The sequence below is a fragment of the Myotis brandtii genome, unplaced genomic scaffold (genome assembly GCF_000412655.1).
Source record: "Myotis brandtii unplaced genomic scaffold, ASM41265v1 scaffold19, whole genome shotgun sequence".
NCBI lineage: Eukaryota > Metazoa > Chordata > Mammalia > Chiroptera > Vespertilionidae > Myotis > Myotis brandtii.
Window position 1 is genome coordinate 1,631,317 of NW_005357075.1, and position 23,621 is coordinate 1,654,937.

General features: G+C 39.5%; 1 protein-coding gene across 2 annotated transcripts in view; it reads right to left on the bottom strand.

Annotated features, from left to right (window-relative positions):
• XPO7 (exportin 7) overlaps positions 1-23,621 on the bottom strand; it is a 40,451-nt gene that overhangs the window by 15,812 nt on the left and 1,018 nt on the right. The window contains exons 2-18 of one of the 2 annotated variants that reach the window (XM_014538318.1): positions 23,333-23,479; positions 20,915-21,008; positions 20,185-20,351; positions 19,074-19,139; positions 16,098-16,202; positions 13,930-14,095; positions 13,270-13,343; positions 11,583-11,702; positions 10,100-10,246; positions 9,159-9,331; positions 6,580-6,773; positions 6,031-6,136; positions 3,937-4,072; positions 3,358-3,431; positions 2,131-2,211; positions 1,271-1,334; positions 825-933 (exon numbers count right to left, since the gene is read on the bottom strand). In XM_014538318.1, the coding sequence (XP_014393804.1) occupies positions 825-933; positions 1,271-1,334; positions 2,131-2,211; positions 3,358-3,431; positions 3,937-4,072; positions 6,031-6,136; positions 6,580-6,773; positions 9,159-9,331; positions 10,100-10,246; positions 11,583-11,702; positions 13,270-13,343; positions 13,930-14,095; positions 16,098-16,202; positions 19,074-19,139; positions 20,185-20,351; positions 20,915-21,008; positions 23,333-23,479 (2,023 nt within the window). Of the gene's footprint in view, positions 1-824; positions 934-1,270; positions 1,335-2,130; positions 2,212-3,357; positions 3,432-3,936; positions 4,073-6,030; positions 6,137-6,579; positions 6,774-9,158; positions 9,332-10,099; positions 10,247-11,582; positions 11,703-13,269; positions 13,344-13,929; positions 14,096-16,097; positions 16,203-19,046; positions 19,140-20,184; positions 20,352-20,914; positions 21,009-23,332; positions 23,480-23,621 lie in introns of both variants that reach the window. The other variant, XM_014538317.1, reaches the window with a different exon arrangement.

The following is a 23,621-nucleotide window of genomic DNA, read 5'->3' on the forward strand; positions in this document are numbered from 1 at the left end:
TATATATACACACACACACACACACACACACACACACACACACACACACACACACACAATTTTTAAGCTAGAAAAATGGCTGAAATCATCTTGTCCAAATAGGTTCAACTTTTTTCCATACTGAGTTACAATATCAGAGATTCATATGTATGTGTATAAGGCACTCTGATATTTATGTTTTTCCTTAAGTGAGAACTATAGGCAGCTGAGAGAGAACTGAGTCTGGTGTGTGAGAACTAGACTAGACTCAAGCTTGAAACAGGTGTGTGTAGAGGCTTTATTCAGTGTTCTTTTTTTAGTAACCTTTCACAAACCTAAAAACAATCTTTAATGTCATTGTAGGAGGATTAAATTTAAATAGCTCAAATTATGATGATGTCATTCTGCATTAGTTATTAGTTGATCCCAAACTGCTAATATCACAGCTAGAGCTAGAAAGGTGTGTAAGTCCTCCGGGTTCATATGTGCTAATGAATTGGGAAATAAAAGGTTTTGTTGCACCCCTATGTGGGGTGGATGGGGTTATATGACCAACAAGATGCATTTAGGAATCTCAATTCCCAATTCCTTATTTTACAGATGAGAAACATGGACAGTACTTTAAAACCACTGCACATCAGATGAAAATTTCAGACGCATACTGCTATTCTTTCAGGTACAGGGGCCCTGATAGTGTGATGTACTCTCAGACTATTATTTCAGATAGTTTTGTTTCTGTTGAAACAACAGAAAAGACTGCCCCCACACCTAGTTTTCTATCCTCAAGTAAAAATCTAGAACAATGTCAGATTACTTTCATCAGTGTCTAAGATTTACTGCAGTACCTAAATCCACCATGAGGAGACGCCCAAGTGCTGTGTAGAAGGTAGTTCGACACCGCATGTCTGTCAGGTTGGACTGATTGTTAATGCCCAAAAATGAAAAGTGCTCGCTCTATTGAAAAAGAAAAAACAAGTTAAAATGATAAAAACATGGGTTAGAGGCAGAATGCAAGCCAGTAATTTTAGATCTACTGATCCCTTTCAAGCTAATGGCTACATCATCATTCCTTAAGGATATGAGGGGTATTAAGAATTTATTTTTTGATTTGTTATTGTTACCTACAACTAATTTATCTTGGTATGAATAACAGCTGGCGATTTCACCATAACTCAGACCATCTGGAGCACAAAGAGCAGCTGTGACGACAGTTAAGTGTAAGCTGGCAGTGTGCTGGGGGTCGGAAACAGTCTGGCTGGAGAGGAGCAGGAAAAGAGCTAAGACCACTCACCGTGTGATTGTTCAGCATGAACTGTACCGCACTCAGCTTCACTAGTTTCCTTACACTACTGTATGTGCAGGCAAAAGAAGAAGGTCAAGGAAAGTGTGATGCAAACCAAGAATCTTTAATGCAGAACGAAACTACTTTATCCTAAGTACAGTTCCATATCCAGATATTATTTTTCTTAACCACTTGAGTATAACACTGTCAAAAGGGGAAAAAATGTGTACTCTTCTAAGCAGTGTTTAACTGAGCAATGAGAACACCCATACCAAACTCCTAACAGTAAGAAAATAGATAAAACCCAGCAGTTTCCCCCAAGAACCATGAACATCCTAGAGCAGCTTTTCTCCAGGAAGCTTAAGAGATAATTAAGCCCTCAGGCCCTGCCTAAGGGGTCCATTGTGTGTAGTGAATTACCTTTCTCTCCTATGTGTTTAGGAGGGTACTAGCTATATGTAATCTTTGGGAGAATTGAGAAAAGTCACTCAATATTTTTAAGGTTTACTTTTCTTGCAGACTCCAGCTTGTGAGAGGCTGTCTTAGAGCGGTTCCAACTTTGCAGCAGACCTAGACCAAGTGGAGAGGAAGCAGAGCCACTGCTTTTACTGCGAAGCTTGTAATCAGGTTGCTTCTAGAGATAGCCAGGGATAAATCTGTAGTAAACTATCAGCTTGTGGGTTGCCTCATTTCTGGGGCCTGGAATTATTCCTGGATTCTGTGTGGGCACTACTTTTGGCTCCTAGAATGGAAGACACTTAAATACCCATAAAGCTAAATTAAAGTGGAAACAGCAGGCAGCCATGATTTCCAAGAGGGCGCACACCACAATTCCTGTGGTGCACAGACACTGGCTTAGAAAAGGATATCCAATGGAGAGGTCATTGAGAAGCTGTAGTGTCTTGGAGGTGATTGGTTCACAGCGGCCCCAGTACTTGAGGTTGGTGATGCTGGAGGACAAAAAGAAAAAAACAACACAGGAGACACTTTTGATTTGCCTGTTTTCCTTGAGGGTTGGGATTAGAAAATCATCCATCACGAATCACCACACATCTGCATCACCAATTCACAGACATCACAACCACAAAAAATGGGTATAAAATCTCCGTACTTACATTTGGTTGACTAGAAAAATTATCCTTCAGATAATCTTCACTACTTGGTTCCAAAGCTACACTGGCCCATACCCAGGCCCTTGGAATTCTGGGGCACTCCAGGGCTGATTTCTGCAGCAAGGGTAAGAGATTTCTGCGGCAGTGATAACATGCAGACGTATGCAATTCTGCACCTGCACCATCCACTGTCAGCTGCAGAATTCTAGTAGCCCTTGCTTCTGGATTCTTGGCTGGCAGAGTCCTGTAGACCCCCTTTGCCTTTTTCATCTTAAATTATCAACCAGCTCATGGATATGAGTGTTTAGGATTGGGATGGTTGGAAGGAGGCAAAATGTCACTTTGCACACAGCCCTGGGTAATTTGGCTCCAATGTGTGCTTTGAAAAATTAAGCTCCTAAAAAGGGGAAAATGCAAACAAAGGGCACAACTTAAAAAAACAACAACAACCAAAGGGCCAATTAGGAGCTTTCTTCCTTCCAACTCTGAAGACAAGTCAAACAATAGCACTAGATTTTGGAGATTCGAAACTCTCAAAGGGTGTGATGCTTGAGAGGAATAAGACTGTTTTAAAGTGGGGCTCTCCTCCCAGGGGGCCGCCTAGTGAAAATCAGCACCAGAAGGCGAGTGCCCACTCTGGGCACCCCTGGCAGCAGGGTGATGGAGTGAGAGGCTGAGCACCAATCACTGGGGAGGGAGGGCCATTTTGCTAATGCCACGACAGGGTTTGACCTGTGATTCCAGAGGCTTTGGATGAGATGCCACATGAACAAAATTAAATCCTTGCCTGTACAAGCCTGGAATGCTCTGGGGCCGGGCCATATCTCTAAGCACAGCTTGTCACACACTCAAAATGCACAGTTTTCTGACGCAAACCATCAATGCTGGAATACCAAGGCACTGGCAGCACAATGCCAAGATCACATTTTACAGTTGCAATAGGATTGCAAGGGACTCTTGCTGATGGCAAGCCAAAACACTTACATTTTTCCTATGAAGACGCTTAGGACCATGGTCTCATCATTCAAGCCCAGAACTTCTGAGAGGCGGCGGTACAGCTGGTGTTGTGTTGAGAAGAGAAAGTAACCAGAAAACATGGATTAGAAAAATCACATCCCAGTACTGTTATGTCCTCATTCAGGGGGTAAGATGTGGGAAGAAGAATGGACAACAATGTTGAAAAAGCCTTTATTGACGTGAAAAGCTAGGCTCTAAGTATTACTAAATACTGGGTAGGTGTTGGACTCTCTTATAGTCCCTTCAAACGCTGAATTTACAAAAAGACTGTGAAACCTTCTGCTGTTCTAAACATCAATTCATGAACAGAGACTGAGAACTGACAATTCTGGGAACACCAACAGATATTTGTTAAGTATATGGAGCACTAGAGAAATGGGCCCATTCTTTGATGAGTCTCCCAAAATTCTATAAACTAAGAGGAGACAGTTGGACTATCCTGATACGTAAAACCTGGAGACTGTGGGACTGTTAGCAGCTGTTTCCTTGAACAGCAATTGCACAAACAGAAGGGAGAACCAATGGAGCCAACAGAGAGTCTGTTACCTTAGAGGATTTTTGCACCTGGTCCCCAATGTAGATCTTACGAAACTGTTCAAAAAAGCTCAGCATGGCCAGCTCTAGCTTCTCGTTGCCTGCCTGAGCCAAGCGAGAATCTGTTAGGTTCATCAGCTGGAGCACCCTAGAAGAAGAAGAGCAATGGTTCTCTCAACAGCAGGATATCTCAGTCACTCTAGAAAGAGTTGTACAAGTCTCCTCTCCTCCCCATACTATCTGAAAGGCATTCTCCGCAGGCTCTAAGTGCTGGGGAGGGACTAAGAAGTCTGCCCCACAGGAACCACAGCCAAGGAATAAATATGAATGACTAGTGAGATGTTTAAAAGTTCCAGTCCGCTGAGACTGTAGATTGAGGCAGAACTTGTAATCAGCTTAACGATGGTGGGGGGAAAAAGCCCATCTTGTACTACAGTAATGGTTTTCCTTGAAACTTCTGTGAGACCTTGAGTAAAGCAATTTATTTTGAGTCTCTGTTCCTCATTTATAAAAATGAGGGAGACTGGACGAAACCAATGGTTCTCAATCATTTTTCTCACAGAGCCAAGAAAAAAATGAAGACACATGAAGGACAATGGTCACAGGTGGCAACACTTCCAGGGACCAAAAGCAGAAATACTACCTGTGACTTCATCCCTTTTCCCTGGACCCATCCCCACCAAAGAAAGCATACTGGAATGCAAGTGCATGAATGTGAATGAATAAGAATAATGTTATTACAAGTGACTCATCCGACACTTTGATATTGTGAGAATAGGTAACAAACTATGTGTGACATGTCATGAGTGAATTAGATTCAGCCATTGTGCAGCAACACGCAGCTAGAACTGGTATAGAAGAGACTGTCTGAACTCAATTTACATGTGGCACACACAGTATCACACCAGGCTGCAAACTCAAAGAGGTATTAGATGTCATCCTGAGTAAACCTTTGTTCGACTCGTCAAAAAATGCCAGTGTGACAAGCTGTGATGTGGTCATCTGACAAACAAAATGGGGGTAGAAAGAGACAAATGGGGATTTTCAGAATCTGAATAAGGATTACGGATTAAAATATCTGGGGAGCAATAAATTCTAAGGCACCCTGTTAAAATGTATTTATCTCTAAGGAGACATCAGAAAGTTTAGAACCCTTCAGGGTAGCAGTTCTCTGAAAGGTCAATAAACCATTTTCATAAAAATACTACCACACTATTTGCCCTTTCGCTCAAATTCTCACGGGAGGGTGCGGTGCGGTTTCCTAGGGGCTACAAGACCATGGGATCACAAGACTGAACGCCGAAGCAGGTCTGAGAATCCAGCTGACTTCTATGCCAGACATTAGAACAAAGCCACTCTTCTCATTAGTTTTTTTTGGAAAAAGTTATTAAAAATATTATTTATGTTGAGATGTAATTTGGCTTACTGCTACTTTAAAATGAATTATAAAAATTTTTTGTTTTATTTCTAATATGATAAACACTGACAGATGTATCTCACATTAAACAAAGGCTCTCTGAGGTTCTCAAGGTTTGAGAACCTCTGCTGTAGGGTATTAAAATAGCCCACCATTTTATTTCTATGGTAAATTTTTAGAAATCACTAAATGCTTATTTATGGGCTTTAGTAATATAAGAATCACACAGATACAAATAACCTGAAGTCCTGTAGGTGGAGAAGTATATGGTGAAGAGATCTGAAAGGCTGCAGAAACTATATAATTCTATCTTTGGAGGATATTGGGAGAACCACAGTTCTCTATTAGACTTGCTCTGGTACGGCAAAAGCAGTCCACATTTTATTAACTTTCAGGGATTGTCCTTAAACAGAACTAAAAGCGACTCCTCAGTCTAATTTTCCTAATTCTGTATTCACCAATTCCTTGCCGAATTCAAGTAAGGTTGATAGTCAGAGTTCTTGCTATACGTATAAAAGGTTTGAAATTGGACCTGTAACAGTCCTTCATTCTCATGGGCAATCAGCTTCATGAGATTATATTCCATTAATAGGGAGAAAAGCATTAACAGAAGCATGTCAGGTTCCTGTGGTCTCAGAACCCAAAAGGGTTGCAGCTGTGAAACAGGAAGCCCCCGTGGGAGCACTTACCGACAGACAAGCTCACCATCCATAGCATCCTGCTCATCAGTGCTGGCAAAAGAGACCCGGCCACCAATCACTGCCCCAATGATGTAAACCAGCCATGTCAGCCTTCCTGCAACAGGAGAAAACCCATTAATGTCACCTCCAGTAATAATTTCACAAAGAAATCCCTCACTGGGAGGATCACTTCTTATCAGGAGCTTCCTTTATCTTAAGAACACCATGGAGAAGCCACAAAGCCTTACTTTGCTTATAGAGTATAGCTACTACTCTGCTCTGGTAAGGGTGATGGCAAGGGGAAAATTCACCAGATAACCAAGTTTCCCCTACCAGACAAGGTCATTATTTTTAGAGTGCAGAACTTACACATAACCACTGCAAATTATTTCAGTTACTCTTGCTAGTCCCCTGTGGCACTTAACAAACACTCTTTTGCATGCACAGAGGAAACTGATGATGGAAGAATCCTTCTGAAGGAAAGAGAGGATAGAGGTGGCAATGGGTGGAAGGGTACTGACATCACCTCCGTACAGGCCTGGTCCACTGTCCACTCACCCTCCTGCACGGCAATATCCATTGGGCTTGCGCTGGCACTCTGCAGCAGCTCCTGATAGGACTGGGCCGACTGGTCAAACAACTGCACAAGGAGCGCACATGTCTTCTCGTATTCACAACGCCCGATTGTAGACAACTGGTCCAATTGCTGCTGGACCAGACCTGTATCCTCCAGAGGATCTTCCATTCCATCTCTACTCCCAAGGGAAGAAATATGCCTATTGATTTCCCCATCCGAGCAGCTCCTTCTTCTTCATTTACCCACTGTTTCCAACAGTAGAGGCCCATATCTCAACACTACTTTTAATCAAGGAAGGAATATAAAAAAATTGGAAGGCAGACACCTTCAACCTAAGCACCAGTCTCCCTTAGGAATATTTTGCTTGTTGGTGTCCAATCTTTCAATCTTGATTTCCAGTTCTTAACATTTGTTGGCCCTGATCCTCTCATTCCTATGTTTCTCCACCCCAGCCTCTTAGCCTCTCGTTTGTTCTCGACCATAGTAAACTTTGGTATGATAAGTATCATGTCTCCTGAGTGAGGCCATTGTGACCAGATGTGTTTTGGAATTCAGAAATCTTGAGGTTTTAGGGAGACAATATGGTATTTCTGCCATGTAATATAAACCCTCAATGGGCTCTGTGGTGTGGCAAATACAATATTCCTATAGCAGAATATTATGAATAGTCACACCAAGTAGAATTTAAAAAGACCATAAAGGGTCTCATATCAGTGCATGTCTCATTTTGCCACCAAATGAATTTTGGTGCCAAACTTATGAGAAAATTTAGTTTTCACATCTTGGATTTCAGAATTACAGATGGGGCTCTGTGGATTTATACCAGGTCTTACCTTCTCTACTATTTCATACATTTGAAAATCTTGTCATATTACAAGCTATCTACTGTTACATCACAGAATGACAACCCAGCAGCAGCAGCACCATCACTACCACTAGCAGCTCATAGTTGTGTGTTTACTGTGGTCCACACAGTGGGCCAGGAGACACAGTAAATTACTCCCTATAATAACCTCGCCCAAGAGTACACAGCCATTAACTAGCTCTCTGGGCCCAGGGCCCACCCATGTAACCACTCCCCCACATGGTCTCACTGACACCAGCTGACTCCTCAAGAACAGAAACTAAGCAGCTAATAAAATAACTCCTCCCTGTGGACTTCAAAAATACTCAAATTCTGAAATGATTCAAAGTCATTAACAGTTAAGACAATGAACTGTTATGACAAGTAAATGCATTTGACTCTAAGCAAATTAAAAATCCAACTTAAAAAACCCAGATCTTCAGAGTCCAAGTAAATTCTCCTGAGAAATAGCCAATGAAAGCCCTAGCTGGTTTGGCTCAGTGGATAGAGCGTCGGCCTGAGGACTGAAGAGTCTTGGGTTCGATTCCAGTCAAGGCCACATGCCCAGGTTGCAGGCTCGATCCCCAGCAGGGGGTGTGCAGGAGGCAGCCAATCAATGATTCTCTCTCATCACTGATGTTTCTATCTCTCTCTCTCCCTTTCCCTTCCTCTCTGAAATCAATAAACAATATATTTTAAAAAATTAAAAAATAAAAGATAGCCAATGAAAAAATATACAAGAGTAGTCTTAAAAGTTCTCATCACAAGAAAATATTTTAACTATGTATAGTGATGGATGTTAACCAGACTTATTGTGATCATCTTGCAATATATACAAATACTGAAGCACTATGTTGTACACCTGAAAGTAATAGAATGCTTTATGTCAATTATACCTCCAAAAAAAAAATGGTTAAATGAGATCTTAAAGGTGGAAGTCTAGTCCAATAGGACTGGTGTCCTTATAACATACATATATGTGCGTGCACACACACAGAAAAAACCCTGTGAAGACACAGAGAAGATGCTCATCTGCAGGCCAAGGAGAAAGGCATCACCAGAAACCAACCCTGCTGGCACCTGGATCTCAGACTTCTAGCATCCAAAACTGTGAGGAAAAACAAACAACAACCCAAACCACAAGCAAGAAAGGTACCTAAACCAAATAACTTAACTCCAAACAGGTCATTTTTGCAGGGGTCTGACATTCCTTTAGCTATATGTTTCTGGTACAGTTAACAGGGTAGACAGAAACCATGTGTTAATGTAATACAATCAGTGATCAGTTGCCTAGAATTCTTATTTCTTCTAGTCAACTCTGAATTGTGTAATCCCTTTTATCTATTTAATATTTTAGGAGTTCACATTAAGCACCTATAACTTACACATTATAATTCTTATAATCTATAGTCTATAAATGTTTCTCTCCTATTTAAGGAAAATCAGTGGCAAGGACAAACATTATGTTTTGTATTCAAAGATATTGCTACCGATGGCAATAATAGGACACGAATAGGATGTTAAAGACTATTCTTTCAGATGTTATGCTATTCTGCTGACATAAAAGAATGACCATTAACAGTATCAGCTCCAATAAGACTCTTATCAAATACTCCTATCAAAGACTTCTATCAAATTTTTTTTGCCAATGGGGTGTCTGATCTCTGGCAAGTCTAACACCAGGCTACTGGGGGAAGGTTGTCCCAATGTCCTTACCTCAGTATGATGTGCACAGACTCCAAACGGGATGTAATGTAGGCTTTGGTGACTTCAGGAGTATAAGTTTCCAGCATATGGGGCTCTGTGGCTTTCACATATGGCACAGAAGCTGCCAGACGCTGCCATAGGCTCAGGAGATAGTGCACACTATTTGGGGCAAATTCCCAGTGCTAAGGAAAACCAAAAGAGCAGAAGGCATACTTCTTATTTTTGTACACAATACACTAGTCCCATGCCACTCGACACAAAGGATAAAGACTTAAAAAAAAAAAGATGAGAATCTTTTATGGGCTTTGTTCTGTGTATGGCAACTAGTCTAATATGTTTATTAGTATTTCAGAGACTATGCATCTAATGAGAAGAGCTGTTCTATGCTGGATGAGTAAACCTTGCCACAACAAAAACCTTGCATAAGTGGTTCTCAAACATTAGTATGCATGAGAATCACTTAGAGAGCATGTTAGAAATAGAGACACCAGGCCTCCACCCTGAACCTAGTGAACCAGAAATTATGGGGGTAAGATCCAAGCACCTGCCTTTTTCATTAAGCTCCTCAGATGATTTTGATGCAAGCCATACCGTTTGAGAGCCAGAGCCCTATACTACATGAATAAGAGAGGGCATTGACTCACCCTTTACTCTTCTGTCTAGTTCCCTGTTCCACTCTTGCCTATTGGGTGTGTGTGTGATTCTGAGGGGATTCTCTTTGGCTTGCAATTACCACATGTTCTTCTCCCAATACTCCTTGCACTTTTGTAAGGAGTAGACGACACATTGAGTAGACGACCACAGTAATGACTCTGCAAGGTTACCATACATGTATTTATAATTCACTTTTGCCAAGGGGGAAAAAAAATATTCTTAGAAGGCTAAACCCAGAGAGCAAGAGAAGCGGTTCCAATGTCTAGGAAGAAAGAGCCAAGCTACCAAAGACAAACCTGTAAGCTGGTCACTGTGAAGTTAGCTATCAATCGGATGACCTCAGGGTAGTTCTCCACCTTGACTAGTTCTCCCAGTTGATAGTTACTCTTCAGTCGGGCCAGCAGTCTGCAAAACTCGTGGTAGTTGTTCGGGTCTGACAAGCTCTGGGGGCAGCACAGGGGGAATAGAATGTGAAATGATACTCACTCACTCTGAATGACAGGGATGGCTTCAGGGGAGGGGGAATCTACTTAAACTTGTAAGACGCAAATCCTCATTCAGGACACGTCTGTGTAATGTTCAAACATTCATCTGTGGCATTAGCCTCAACTGACAGAGTCTAAAACGGAAGCCGGAAGGATCACACTATGGCCCTAAGGTTGTAAAGCTGATAAATGGCAAAAAAAGGGCGTGATCTAAGGTGTAACTAGTCTGCTTGCGTCTCATCAATTAAAAGAAAGATAAAAGAAATTTTCATCCTCACATCTGTCAAATTTATCAAGTACAATAAACCACAGCAGCAAAGTTATGCAAATGTTTTATATATTTAAACATTTAATAATAAAAAATACATTTATCTATTCCTATGTTTATATATTTTATACTTATATCAAACTTTTGATTTGTTCGCATATAATACCAGCATATTTATTTTCCTTATATATGTCTTCCTCTATTGGCATAGGGGGACAGACCTTGTTTTGTTCACCACGGTATCCCTGGTACATGGTAGGTGTTTCATAAAATTTGTTGAATGAATGAAATAGGAACTGTTTTTATGATATGTCCTAGTGTAGAGAAGTGATACTTTAAAAAAAATAGGTGTTTACAAAATCTTGGGGACTGAAAAAGACAAAAAGGACTACTGAGTTATGGAACAATATTTGAATGAGAAATCTCTCCCTTCCCACCTAAAAGCTGTTCTATATCCTATATAATAAAAGGTTAATATGTAAACCGACCAAACGGTGGAATGACCAGTTGCTGTGACGAGCACTGACCATCAGGGGGCAGACGCTCAATGCAGGAGCTGTCCCCTGGTGGGAAACTGGGCTCATGGCTGGTGAGCGCAGCTGCGGCAGCACTAAGGATGTCCAACCACTGGCTTAGGCCCGCTCCCCATAGGCCTAAGTTGTCAGTAGGACATCCCCCAAGGGCTTCCTGACTGCGAGAGGGCGCAGGCTAGGCTGAGGGACCCCCCCCCCCACCAAGTGCACGATTCTCGTGCACTGGGCCTCTAGTAGTTAAATAAACAACGTACATTCAAAAAAATGGAAACAAAAACAAATTTAAATTCTTAATTTCTTAGGGGGAAATGACTCTAGCTCTAACCTTATTTTCCTGAGCAAAGGGATCCTTCTGACTTGTAACAGATAGGTGCGTGCACACGCGTGCGCACACACATACACACACACATACACAGAATCATATATATCACATATACATATATAGATAGCAATCATATATTTATTCAAATAAAAACAAATCCTCAAATTTTACCTGTGGATTTTCCAGTATTCGTTTAACACCATCAACAAGATGAGAGAGAAACTTGGCCCTCTCTGCATTGTTAAACAGGGATCTTCTAACGGAGGCGATCTGTACTAAGCAAGATAATACCTAAAAACAGGGCACAACCCAAACACAGCTCATATTAAAAAGATTGTCCAGCTATTTTCATGATCTTTTCCACTCCTATAATATTCTTCTTTACATATGCCTCTAATTCTGTTCTTTCAAACCCCTGCTACAATTATAATATAGAAAGATCAAAGAGGATACAGCTTACGATATCTAAAACAACTTTATTAAAAGAAAAAAAAAGAGCATTACATCCAATCTGATCATAACAACTACTTAAATTCACACTATGGAAACTTAGGCATATTCTCTGACCACCCCAATGGCTTCCTTCATTCTTGTTAACATACATATTTAAGGCTTGAAAACACCAGGCAATTCATAGTTTAAATAAAGTTTTAGATTTTGTTTTTTCTGTTTTATTAAGACCCTTTGGCTAATCAGGCTTTGTATGTGGTGCTACAATGAAATATCTGGGCCATGAAAAAACCAGCGTTTATGCTGAAAGCATTTTACCCTTTCCCTACTGTGCGAGGTATTTATACTCTCTGCCCAACCAGATCTATTTTCTACCCTTCACCACCCTGCTGTTCCCTGGGAGGCTGACCTCTGTGACTAACAGCAGCCCAGCTCCCTTGCCCTCTTGCTTCTAGTTGGCTTCAACCATTGGAAAGTACCAGCAAGGAGATCAGGGCAGGAGGAAAGAAGTGCCACCTCCTGCTGGCCCATGGTTGGCAGTCTCTACCTCTGCTGTACAGCCTTGCCCTAGGCCACAGCTTCAGCTTCTCCTGAGCTCCTACCTTGCCCCTTGAAGCTTCCCACAACTGCTCACCCCAGGGGGTACAGTCATCACCTCTTGTTAGATTCCCTTCATTTGGCCCACACCTTTATAAATAGTCTTTTCATTAATTACCCTTATTGAGTATATTACCTTTTCCTAACTTGATACAAACAACACTGATTTCATATTTCGCTAAAGCAAAGAAAGGTCTACATTAATTTGGAAAAGTACAATGACCAGGAAAGTAGTCCACTGTAGAAACACTACACTAAACACCCATTACTATACTGTGTCTTCTTTATGTTTTGCACAATGGTATTTTACCCCAACCATCTGAAATACCAGGCCAACATCTTTTAGGACTTGAATGAGTTCTGTGATTTTTAGGACTTAAATGAATTCTGTGATTTGAGGAGTTTATTGCTTTAAAGGAGAAATGCATCATTCCCAAAAGCTTTCAAATGCTATTTAGAAATAAGTATGCAAATCTGCCTTCTTATTACAGCTTCCATTTATCACTTATGTTTGAGGGATTTTTAAAACTTCTCAGTCAGGACAACCTTCAGCTTGACAATTTGAGGTAAAAAGTAAAGATGAGACCAAAAGAGCTTGACATCTGCAGCAATTTGTCATTAAACAGGAATAATTTTAAAATAATTAAGACTTTATTGCAAGAACTTTTAATCTATAAGTTTGACCTTGGCTAGATAACGAACCCTAGTATTTCCATGCGTTAGTTCTATGATTTTGTACAACAAAGTGAACATAAGGCTCATTCACCATTGCTATTTTCCAGAAATAGGTTTGCTTTAGAAACTGACTCACCAGAGGTGAAAATGTAGGAGGGATGGAATGATACAGGTCAAAAAACAGCTGCAGAGTTGAAGAATCTAAGAATGCTGAAAGAAAGACACAAAAGCACTTCACTGAGCATGTCTGCACACTGCCACTGGCTGAGTGCTGGCACTACGTTTGGGAGCATATCTTCCAGCTTTCTTCACTTACACGCTGCTTATGTCCTTTGAAAGTGATAAGCTAATAAGGGCTTTTTGTTTTCCTTTTTAAGGCGTAGTTTTTAGCTCTTCTGAGAAATAGATTCATTCTTCTGATTCTCAGAAACTTAAGACAATAGGACTCTGTTCATAGCAAGAATTTTTATCCTTAGGAACATACAAACATAAGCACATGTTCTCTTGCTTGATTTTGTTTTTAAAGCTAGACATTACCTCAAATGAATAACCTAATGGAAGTCTCTAGGTGGTTAATGTAAGAAGGTCAAAGTCACACTGGTCAGTAATTAAGAGTTCTTCCAGGCTGGGCGATCCATAAGGTCTCCAAGAACCTTCCCTCACTTTATAAAGACAGATGCTGAAATGATAAATGCTCTTGTACAATAAACAGGGACGCCAGGGGTCCTGTAGACCATCCTACAGATACTGCGCAGAGCTGAGCAGCAGCCTGTTTCAGGTGGGGCGATGCTCTTACCTGATCTCCAGCTGGTGGGAATCTGTACTGTGCACAGGTCATCTGAGGACTCATCAGTAGATGTGCCGATGAAATCAAAGTTTAGGCAGTTATGAGTGAGTTTGAGCAGTTGCATGAGCAAACCATGTTGACTTTCATCATTCAAGTTTAGATTCTTTCCAGAAGCCTGTAAAAATTACCATAATGAGCCCCAAGCAACCACTCCTCTTCCAAGCTTGCTACTAGACTCACAAGCAGGCTGTTGAGCCAGAAAGGGAGGACTACATTTCAACACAGAAAAGTGATGTTTCCCTTGCCACAAGATGCTGCACTTCTATTACCTTAATGCCACGATGAAAACCCTAGCTCCTCATTACTATTACAACACATTTACCATAAAACATGAAGCCGGTATTTAAAGAAATCTCCCCTTCTTTCCATGTAGACATGGTGGCCACAGGGAATCCTGAAGCAATATGTGTGGTTACTTCATTTGCATGTGAAATTCTAGCTATGTCTAGGCAGGGCTAGAATTAAATTCTGGGAGGGAGTTCTAGTAAGTTTTATATCTTGTCCTACCTTCCTTCCTCTTTTTAATATTACCATCATCAGAATCAACAAAAATCTTTCAAACCAAACCTAAAACAAATCACCACTTAATTTTATTTATTCACTGGCAGTTTACCTGCCTGTATGTAGCTCAATACTGGTCCATAGCTCCTGGGATTCTCATGTTCAAAGTTCATACCAGCTATGAACTCGGTGAGAGCTGGTTAATTGTTTTTATTTTTTTAATATATTTTTATTGATTTCAGAGAGGAAGGGAAAGGGAGAGAGACAGAAGCAACAATGATGAGAGAATCATTGATTGGCTGCCTCCTGCACACCACACACTGGGGATCGAGCCTGCAATACAGGAATGTGCCCTGACTGGGAATTGAACCATGACCTCCTGGTTCACAGGTCCATGCTCAACCACAGAGCCACACCGGCAGGAAGCTAGTTGTTTTTGATAGTATCAGTGAGGAGGATTCAAACCTTAGTTTACTCAAAAGCTTTTCCCCTCTAGGGGTACAACAGTTTTTTCTGGGCAGCTCACCCAACCTGAGGACTGTCTGGGAATTCCGATAAGCGGGCAATTGAGAAAGAAGATGGACATCATTAAGTGGAATGACAAAGAATCCAAACTTGTTTCTAAAACTAAAACTTGGCCCTAGCCAGTTTGGCTCAGTGGATAGAGCATCAGCCTGCAAACCAAAGGGTCCCGGGTTCAATTCCGGTTAATGGCACGCACCTCAGTTACAGGCTCCTCCCCGGCCCGGGCCCTGGTTAGGGCTCGTGCAGGAAGCAACTAACCGATGTGTTTCTCTCACACTGATGTTTCTCTCTGTCTTTCCCTCTCTCTTCCATTCTCCCTAAAAATCAATCCTCGGGTGAGGATTAACAATAACAACAAATAATAATAAAACTAAAACTGGATATACTGGAAAATGAGAATTAGAACAAAAAACCCCCAAGTCCCCCAAATGAACAAAGAGCCAGAGACTAATCCCATTTATCTTTCTATAGGGACAAAGCAGCCAAACATTGTTATAAATGTGTAGAACATGTAAGTTAACATTTCTTAGTTCAACTCTATCAATAAATGAATGGAAACACCAACTATTCTATTTTAAAACAGGTAATTTCCTTATGTGATACTGTCTACCCCTTCAGGTTATGAAATCTAAATGGATGTTAAAATTCCAAAATCTGCTTTTCCTTACAGATGTTGCTTGTTTATTGGCTGCTTTTAGCTCAGCAGGGGACAGGGAGTCAGAGTTTTAGTGTGCTAACAACGTCGTCTGAGCCTGCTCTCAGAGCACTACAGTTAACATGCCTTTGCTCCACACAGGAAAATTTTATGTGGGTATAAAAAGAACAAACAACAGAATCTCAAACTTTGTGGTAAACTTGATTCCTTGAAGATAGGAGCATAGGATAACATTCTCTCACTGCTCCTCCGTAGGGAATCATAATCCTTTCTCCAACACCAGTGCTCAGGCTGGCAAGTTTCTTCAGCATCTTGGAGAGGGGTATTATGTGAGAGGTGTTGATGGTGATTAAAGAGATGCATAAATACTATGGGGTCACTCATCTGTCACCCTTTCAAAATAAACAGGGAAGCAGGATCCAGCCTACCATCTCACCTGTTTTAGTAAATTGCAGGAAAGTGTGAAGATGTCAAATAATGATGAATCTCGGAAAGAAGAGGCAATTTTTCTGTGCTTGGTTAAAGGATGGGTGGTGTCTGCCTGTGCAGAAAAATAAACAATGCAGGTTTTAGAATTAAATGGAAAGAAATTTTTTTTTTCATGCAGACTTCAAATAAAGTAGAAAGATTTCCAATAAAAGCAACATAAATACAAAATACATTTTAAACACTTAAATTACTATAAAATCATATAAAGTGAGAGGATGCAAAGGACAATAAGCTGCTAACAGCCAGAATATCATGTCTCCAAGGTTTACAGAGGGAAGACAGAAGGAGGAATGAAGATCTCCATTGCAAAGTTTTAATTTCCGCTACACCTAGGTAAAATTTAACAAATTTTTGGCAGATACTGCTAAAAATTACTATTATGTTGCCCTGTGGTTTAGTTTCAAAAACACATAGTAGCATGGCTTGGGTTTTGGTAAACAATCCACTGGGCTGAAGTTACTGCAGAATTTCCAAAAACAGTCATTAACCAGCAGCCATGGACTTCAGATGAATGACAACAGCCTGCAAATACTTTCCTCCTTCTCTAACCTATTTGTTTCTACGTGGAGTCCAGACCCCAGGAGTGAACACTTTAATTAAATGGTTGTATTGTTCACTTATTCCTCTTTTTCGTCTTTTCAGCCACATTTTAAAGGTTTTTGTGGTTAAGGATTAAATCTTTTACTTCTTTAGTATGTCCTCTATTCCTGCCACTACTCAATAAGTAGGTGGTACTCAATAAGAGGAATAAAAAAATGTTAAGGTTGTCAGGGCATTTTTTCCACCAGAAAGCTTAAATCTTTCTATGCACTGACCAATTCATCCAAGAGGAAGCTCATTTTGCTTTTGGGACATTAAAGAATAATGAGGCAAGATTTCTGACAGACAGCCGAGTTATGGGCCCTCCTGATTTTATTTCTAAGCTCAGATAGGAATGGTAACAGAAATACACTTTCTGATTTGAATCTGACAACCCCCTAACTAAAAAGCCCCACAGCAAATTAAGTTATATAGAGGTTCAAAATACTCCTCATTTCCAGCTTCAATGTCACTGTGTTAGCATAAGTGTCCTAGATAAATAAGCTACTGCTGGATTATACATCCTATAACACATATAACCTATTATGCTGATCCTAATACCAAGAATAATTACATTAAGTATGTTACACACATTTCTATTGTTTTCTTAAGAAAGACAAGTAAAATTTAAGTGTTTTTTATGCCAACACTGATGTATTTTGTGAGGCCAAGCTTCACAAGGAGAGAACATGAATCCCACAATCTCTGCACTTAGTTAGTGCTCGCTTTCCGACTACAAAGGTAACAGTAGTTAAACAAGTAGTTAGCCCTAGCTGGTTTGGCTCAATGGATGGAGTGTTGGCCTGCGGACGGAAGGGTCCCGCGTTCGATTCTGGTCAAGGGCACATGCCCAGGTTGTGGGCTCAGTCCCCAGTGGGGGGCGTGCAGGAGGCAGCCGATCAATGATATTCTCTTTCATCATTGATGTTTCTATCTCTCTCCCTTCCTCTCTGAAATCAATAAAAATATATTTTTTAAAAAAGTTATTAAAGCACAGTCTTTGGAATAAGACTGTGGATTTGAATTCAGATACTGTTGCCTGCTAACTGTGACGCCTTAGACCAGAGGTTCTCAACCTGTGGGTCGCGACCCCTTTGGCGGTCGAACGGCCCTTTCACAGGGGTTGCCTAAGACCATCATGCATATCAGATATTTATGTTACGATTCATAACAGTAGCAACATTACAGTTATGAAGTAGCAACGAAAATAATTTTATGGTTGGGTCACAACATGAGGAACTGCATTTAAAGGGCCAGAAGGTTGAGAACCACTGCCTTAGACAAATTATTTAGCCTCAGTTTCCTTTTCTAGAAAATGGGATAACCACAGTACCTTTCTAGGACTATTGTGAGAATGAAATAAGTTAATACAAGTAAAGTGCTCAGAATAGCGCCTATCACACAGTAAAATCACTCAAAGGTATAAGCTATTATTATTTTGATAATTATCGACCACAATGAGGATTGTATGTGACAGAGAACACGTACAGCCTCCAGATTTTAATAGGCTAAGCAAGTGTATTTATAATAGTAACAATACAGTTAAAACTCTCATGGGTTAATAAAAATGTCTGTACAATTATGAGCAACAGCAAAAGTGATGCCAATGTAATTATTAGCTGACAACTGAAGGGTGAGATATTATAACTAATATTAATACTGGCCTGTTCAGTAATTATAAATTTTAGCTGGATACAAAAGTAAATGACTGAAAAAATAACAGCCAGAGCAAAAGAAAGCCACTGGTGTTTCCTCTGTAGTGATCTGTATCATCAACAACTATTTAAAACGTTTGTTATTTAGTAGAATGTTTTATGCATTCTGAAAAGATTGCCAGCAAAATCTTTAATAATCGGACGTGGTAACTTATTTTTAAATGATTATAAACATGTATTAATGTATGCATTAATGTATGCAGAAGGGGCACACAAATGATGCTGGTTCCACTTTTGTGATTCCTTTTTTAAAACTCATTCTTTTTCATTAATAAATAAACTATTTCAAAAAATAAAAAAATAATATAAATAAATAAATAAATAAACTATTTCATTAAGCTTTTGACTTAGGACCATTGCTCGTATCTCTAATAGTGAACATTAATACCAGTGAGGAAAGCTGAGATGGGGTAAAATATTCTGGAGACAGAAGGGAACCACGACAAAAAGAGCGAGGCAGGTTGTACTTACAGAGGAAAACCCAATGCAATTATTTTGTTTCAAAAGGGCATTAATCACTTACCGCGAAAGCACACAACTGCCAAAACGATCATCCCACACAGAGCAGAAAACACCAATACTAAGAAAAATATGGCACTTACTTCAATGAGGAAGGCTGTAGCACTTACTTGATTAATTTCATTGGTTAGCTGAGATAAAATTGTGACGCCAATGATGCAGTATTCAACACTATCCTGGTTTTAAAAAAAAAAAAGGAAGAGTTGGTGTGTGCAGCTTGATTTCAGCACTGGAAATGCAGTCACACTTTGGAAATGACAGAATCATGGGTTGCTATTAACACTGCCTAGACAAGGTAGCAAGGAACTTTAGTTCAAAACTGCTGCTTTGCAGGACATAAAACCTAACTGCCATAAGAAAGACTGCTGAATCTGACTTCATCAAAATTGAAACCTTTCATAATTTAAAAATAACCGTAAGCATTATACCACGCTCATTATAAAGAGAGAAAGTGGCAAAACACACTTAAGATAAATTACAAATGAATGTGTAACAATTTTCAAAGAAACTGTATACAACAAGAAAAAGGCAAAGAAGCCGACTTAAAAATGTACATAAGATATAAGCAGGAAGTTCATAGAAAAACAAAAATTAAGTAGTAAATTAACCTATGAGAAATTGTTCTGTCCCATTCATAACTCAAATGCTGAGATACCAATTCTTTTTACCTATTAAATTGGAAAAATACAACAGCTGAGCTCTCAGGGTGGGCACAGGGAAATAGGCACCTTCTAATTGTTGGAGGAAGAAACTATTTTGGGGGGCGATTTGGAAATATCTTTAAAAGCCAAAATACACATATCCGTTTGCTTGAATAATTCCAATAATCCCTATACACTTATTCAAAGTATGACAAGATAGATATATATGTAAATTGATCTACCTACCTACCTACCTACCTACCTATTTGGATAGTCATTGAAGTGTTTATTTAACAGTCAAATATAGAAGCAAACTTAATGCCTACCCCTAAGAGATCAGTTAATTAAAGTATGGTATTTTAGATCAGAATAGTATGTAGGCATTAGAAAGAATGAAGGAGGGTTTGTTTGTGCTGATGTAAACATACAAAGCCAAGACACATTAAGGGTAAAAAAGACACAGACAAGAACATATCAAATAACTCTATTTTGTGTACTTTCTAGAGAGTAGAACTGTATATAAGTAAGTATATGCATGTTGCTTCTCCCATTCTTATTACATTAAATATATACATCATACCTGTAAAAACCTTGTGACGTCTGTGATTGCATTTCTGAAGACATAGTCATCCTTCTGACAGTCAAACCAGCCCAGCTTTGTGATTCTGGCATACAACTGAATAAGTGCTTGTGTCACGAAAGTAGCCAACTTTGGCCGAGTGGCAAGGTAGTTGAGCACATAGTTCCCTATAAAGCAAAAACAATCCACATGACATAAGGCTTTGTCAGGGAAGGGCATACATCTTTAAATGTACTAAATGTCCAAGAAATGGCAAAATTATGCGATTGACTCTAAACTCCCTTACTTCTTCATGCTACTGAGAAATGGGACTTTGAGTGTAAGATGACTAGGCTTTCTAATTGAGAATGTTATACTTGTCACAATGAAGAACCCGAAGTATGGCAGCCTTGAATCTACTCCTAGATGGTTAAATCACACAGTCTGCACAGAATTCAAAATCCTTAACAATGTTTTTCTTAGTTATTAGTGGCAGTAAAGACTGAATTAAAGAAACCTTCTGACAACAAAAGGGGTTACTTAGGCTTATTTAGAAGTAATTATTCTGGGCCCTCTTCACTTTCAAAAGCTCAAAATTCTGGGGGTGGAGGGAAACCTAGATTCCAGATATTCTGTATGCTTAGCAATTTCAGGACATTATCAAACAAGCAATATAAATTTAACTATTACCACCAGCACGTTACTAAGTAAACTAATTTCTTTAAGAGAGAATAGACAATTCTTTACTTACGAATATCTATTCGTTGCTCCAATGGTAGAGGGTTGTTTGTGCGTGATACAAGCTTTGTAAGGCATGTAGCTGCCAGTAACTGGGAGTACGATGACTGTGAAAGAGGGGGGTGGAGGGAAACGTAGAATTAGATTTTATTGAGTTAGTCAGTCATAAGATTTTTTCATTTGGAGATATGTGCTCAGATTCAAGAAAAAATTGTTTTGCTATATTAAATCTTCTAGATTTTAGAGCGTCTATCATTCTAAGAAAAAGAAGCCAATATAGCATGTGCTCAATTTGGCTGATTTCAGTCAGGAACAAGGGGCAAGATCAAGTAAATGGCCTGATCAAACTGAATCCAGTATTTCCATTACTTCAAGGGGGCACATGGGAGAAGGGATCTTTTCAGAAAGGTATTAAGGTTTTCAGAAGACAAATCTCTTTTCATTTAAACCAAGAACTCTCCTCCCATCAATAGCCTTGTTAAAGTGATGTCTCAAAAAGTTTCACCTCAAAAATATTCCCAAAGTCACCTCAAGGTATTTATTTAGTATGGTAGAAAGAAAGAAAGAAATAAGGAAAGAAAGAAAGAAAGAAAGAAAGAAAGGAAGGAAGGAAGAAAGGAAGGAAGAAAAGCAAGTAAAAGGCCTGATCAAACTGAATCCAGTATCTCCAATACTCCAATATCCACATTATGCTGTACAGTTAACCCCCAAATTACTAGTATGTCTTTTCACCAGCACAGCTATCAATCAGCTACAGCTTTGGAGAATATATGCTAGTTTTAAAGTAAATTCATTACAATTATTTATGAGAAAGAGAAATTATGGCCACAGAAATGGAGTAGCATTATCATATTCTCAAGTGTGGATTTTAATGAATTTTAACCTTATACAGAATCAGAATTATCTATCTGATCATAATGTGCAAGAAGGAGCCATGTGCGAATTCCTCCATGTGACTGTATTACATAACGTCATAAACAGAGACAGACTCAGAACCATTAAAATAATTTAATCAAGGATCAAGGAAAATTGTCTATAAAACTAAAAGTCCTTAAGACAGTAGGCTATCTACAGGCATTATATTATACCACCAGTTATAAAAAAAATTTAAGCTTAAGAAAAAAATCTATAAAAGTGACTTTGACATGTGACTTTTATTCAACACCCCTGAACATGTTTTAAACTGATTAGAGTGGGTGTGTCAAATCACTAATAATGTAAGAGAGGCTACTGTAACATGATGTATAACTATACACTACAAAACACGCAAACGGTCTCTACACATAATTCCAATAAATCTGTTAAGTCACTAAGAAGTCAATATAGATTAACAGGGAAGAATCCACTATGATGAAGTATTTTTAGTATTGCAGAGTTCCTGTTCTACTGCAGCCTGCTCACTGTCAGTAGGAGCGTCTCCAGTTAGCATAGTGTCAGAGAGGGAGTCAAGTGGAAAAGCTAGTTGTGCATCTTCCACAGTACAAATCTAAGTGGGTCAATCCTAAGATCAAGTGACTGAAAGGAAATATATAAAACACTACATATGAAAACAGAACAGAGCACCATGCAATCTCTGACCATGACTCTGTAACCTTCAGATACTTGCAAAAAGAGTTAGCTTCTCCAACTACTGAAGGATAATTTTTAGACTGTAATTTGTTCTGTTTACTGAATAATACTGTAACACTACTAATGAAAATGTAAAAATGGAGTCACCCAGAATTCTACCCTCTCAACAAATTAGTTTCTTTCGTTCTTTTCACATTTCCTTCCAGTCTTAAGTGTAGTACTAGCTGCTAAGTCTGGTTGGGATTCTGACTCTCTCAATGCCCTTTCATGATGGTTGGATTTTTACCATTCCTCAAACCCCCTTCTTGCCAAAAATATTTATCAAACTATGTCTCATTAAAAGTATTATTTTGATCACTGCACTGCCATTTTTAGCTGGAAGAGGTTCTAATTCCATTTTTAAAACTGTAACTTCCGATAATTTTCATTGTCAAGACCATTTCCCCTGTATTTCTAAGGCAAGAAGCAGCAGCTATAGCACAGAGGAGGAAAACAAACTGGGGAACTTGTAAGGTGACATGGACTTTGTGGATAAGAAGTCATTGATATACAGCCCTTTCTTCTTTGCAAGGAGGTAGCACTTAAGAGTAAAAAACAGAAAAGGAGTCCCAGGAACTAGACAACATAAAAAATGACAGGACAAAATATGTATGTTCGGTATGTTCAATGAAATTTTACTGAAGAGGCTATATGGCCTTCCTTCTTCTTCTTCTTTTTTTGTGTGGCTAATCTGGCAGGTATGGTGCTTTTTAAAAGTAAAATTAAGGAGGCAAAGGCACCTAGAAGAATCCCAATCCACCCCTAAACAAGAATGTATTTTCTTTAACATGTTATCCTTTAGGATTTTTCAAATCTTACGTACACTTCCTCTTTCGAGGAGTAGCTGGCACTTGCTCAGGCAATCGGGGCTGTTGGTGAATTCAACCAAGGCTTTCTCTGCCTGGAGCCGAGTGGTTGTATCTGTGGTTTCATACAGCTGTTTGCACAGATTCTCTAACTGGGCCAGGCTCTGGAAAAGATCATCAAGAAAGAAATCAGTACAGCCTACTATATAAGCAAGAAACCATACTTGAAATTACTGGACAAAAAGAAATAATCAATGAAGAGAGACTTGCTTCTCAACTCTGAGGAGAAGCCAGGTGACCTTTATC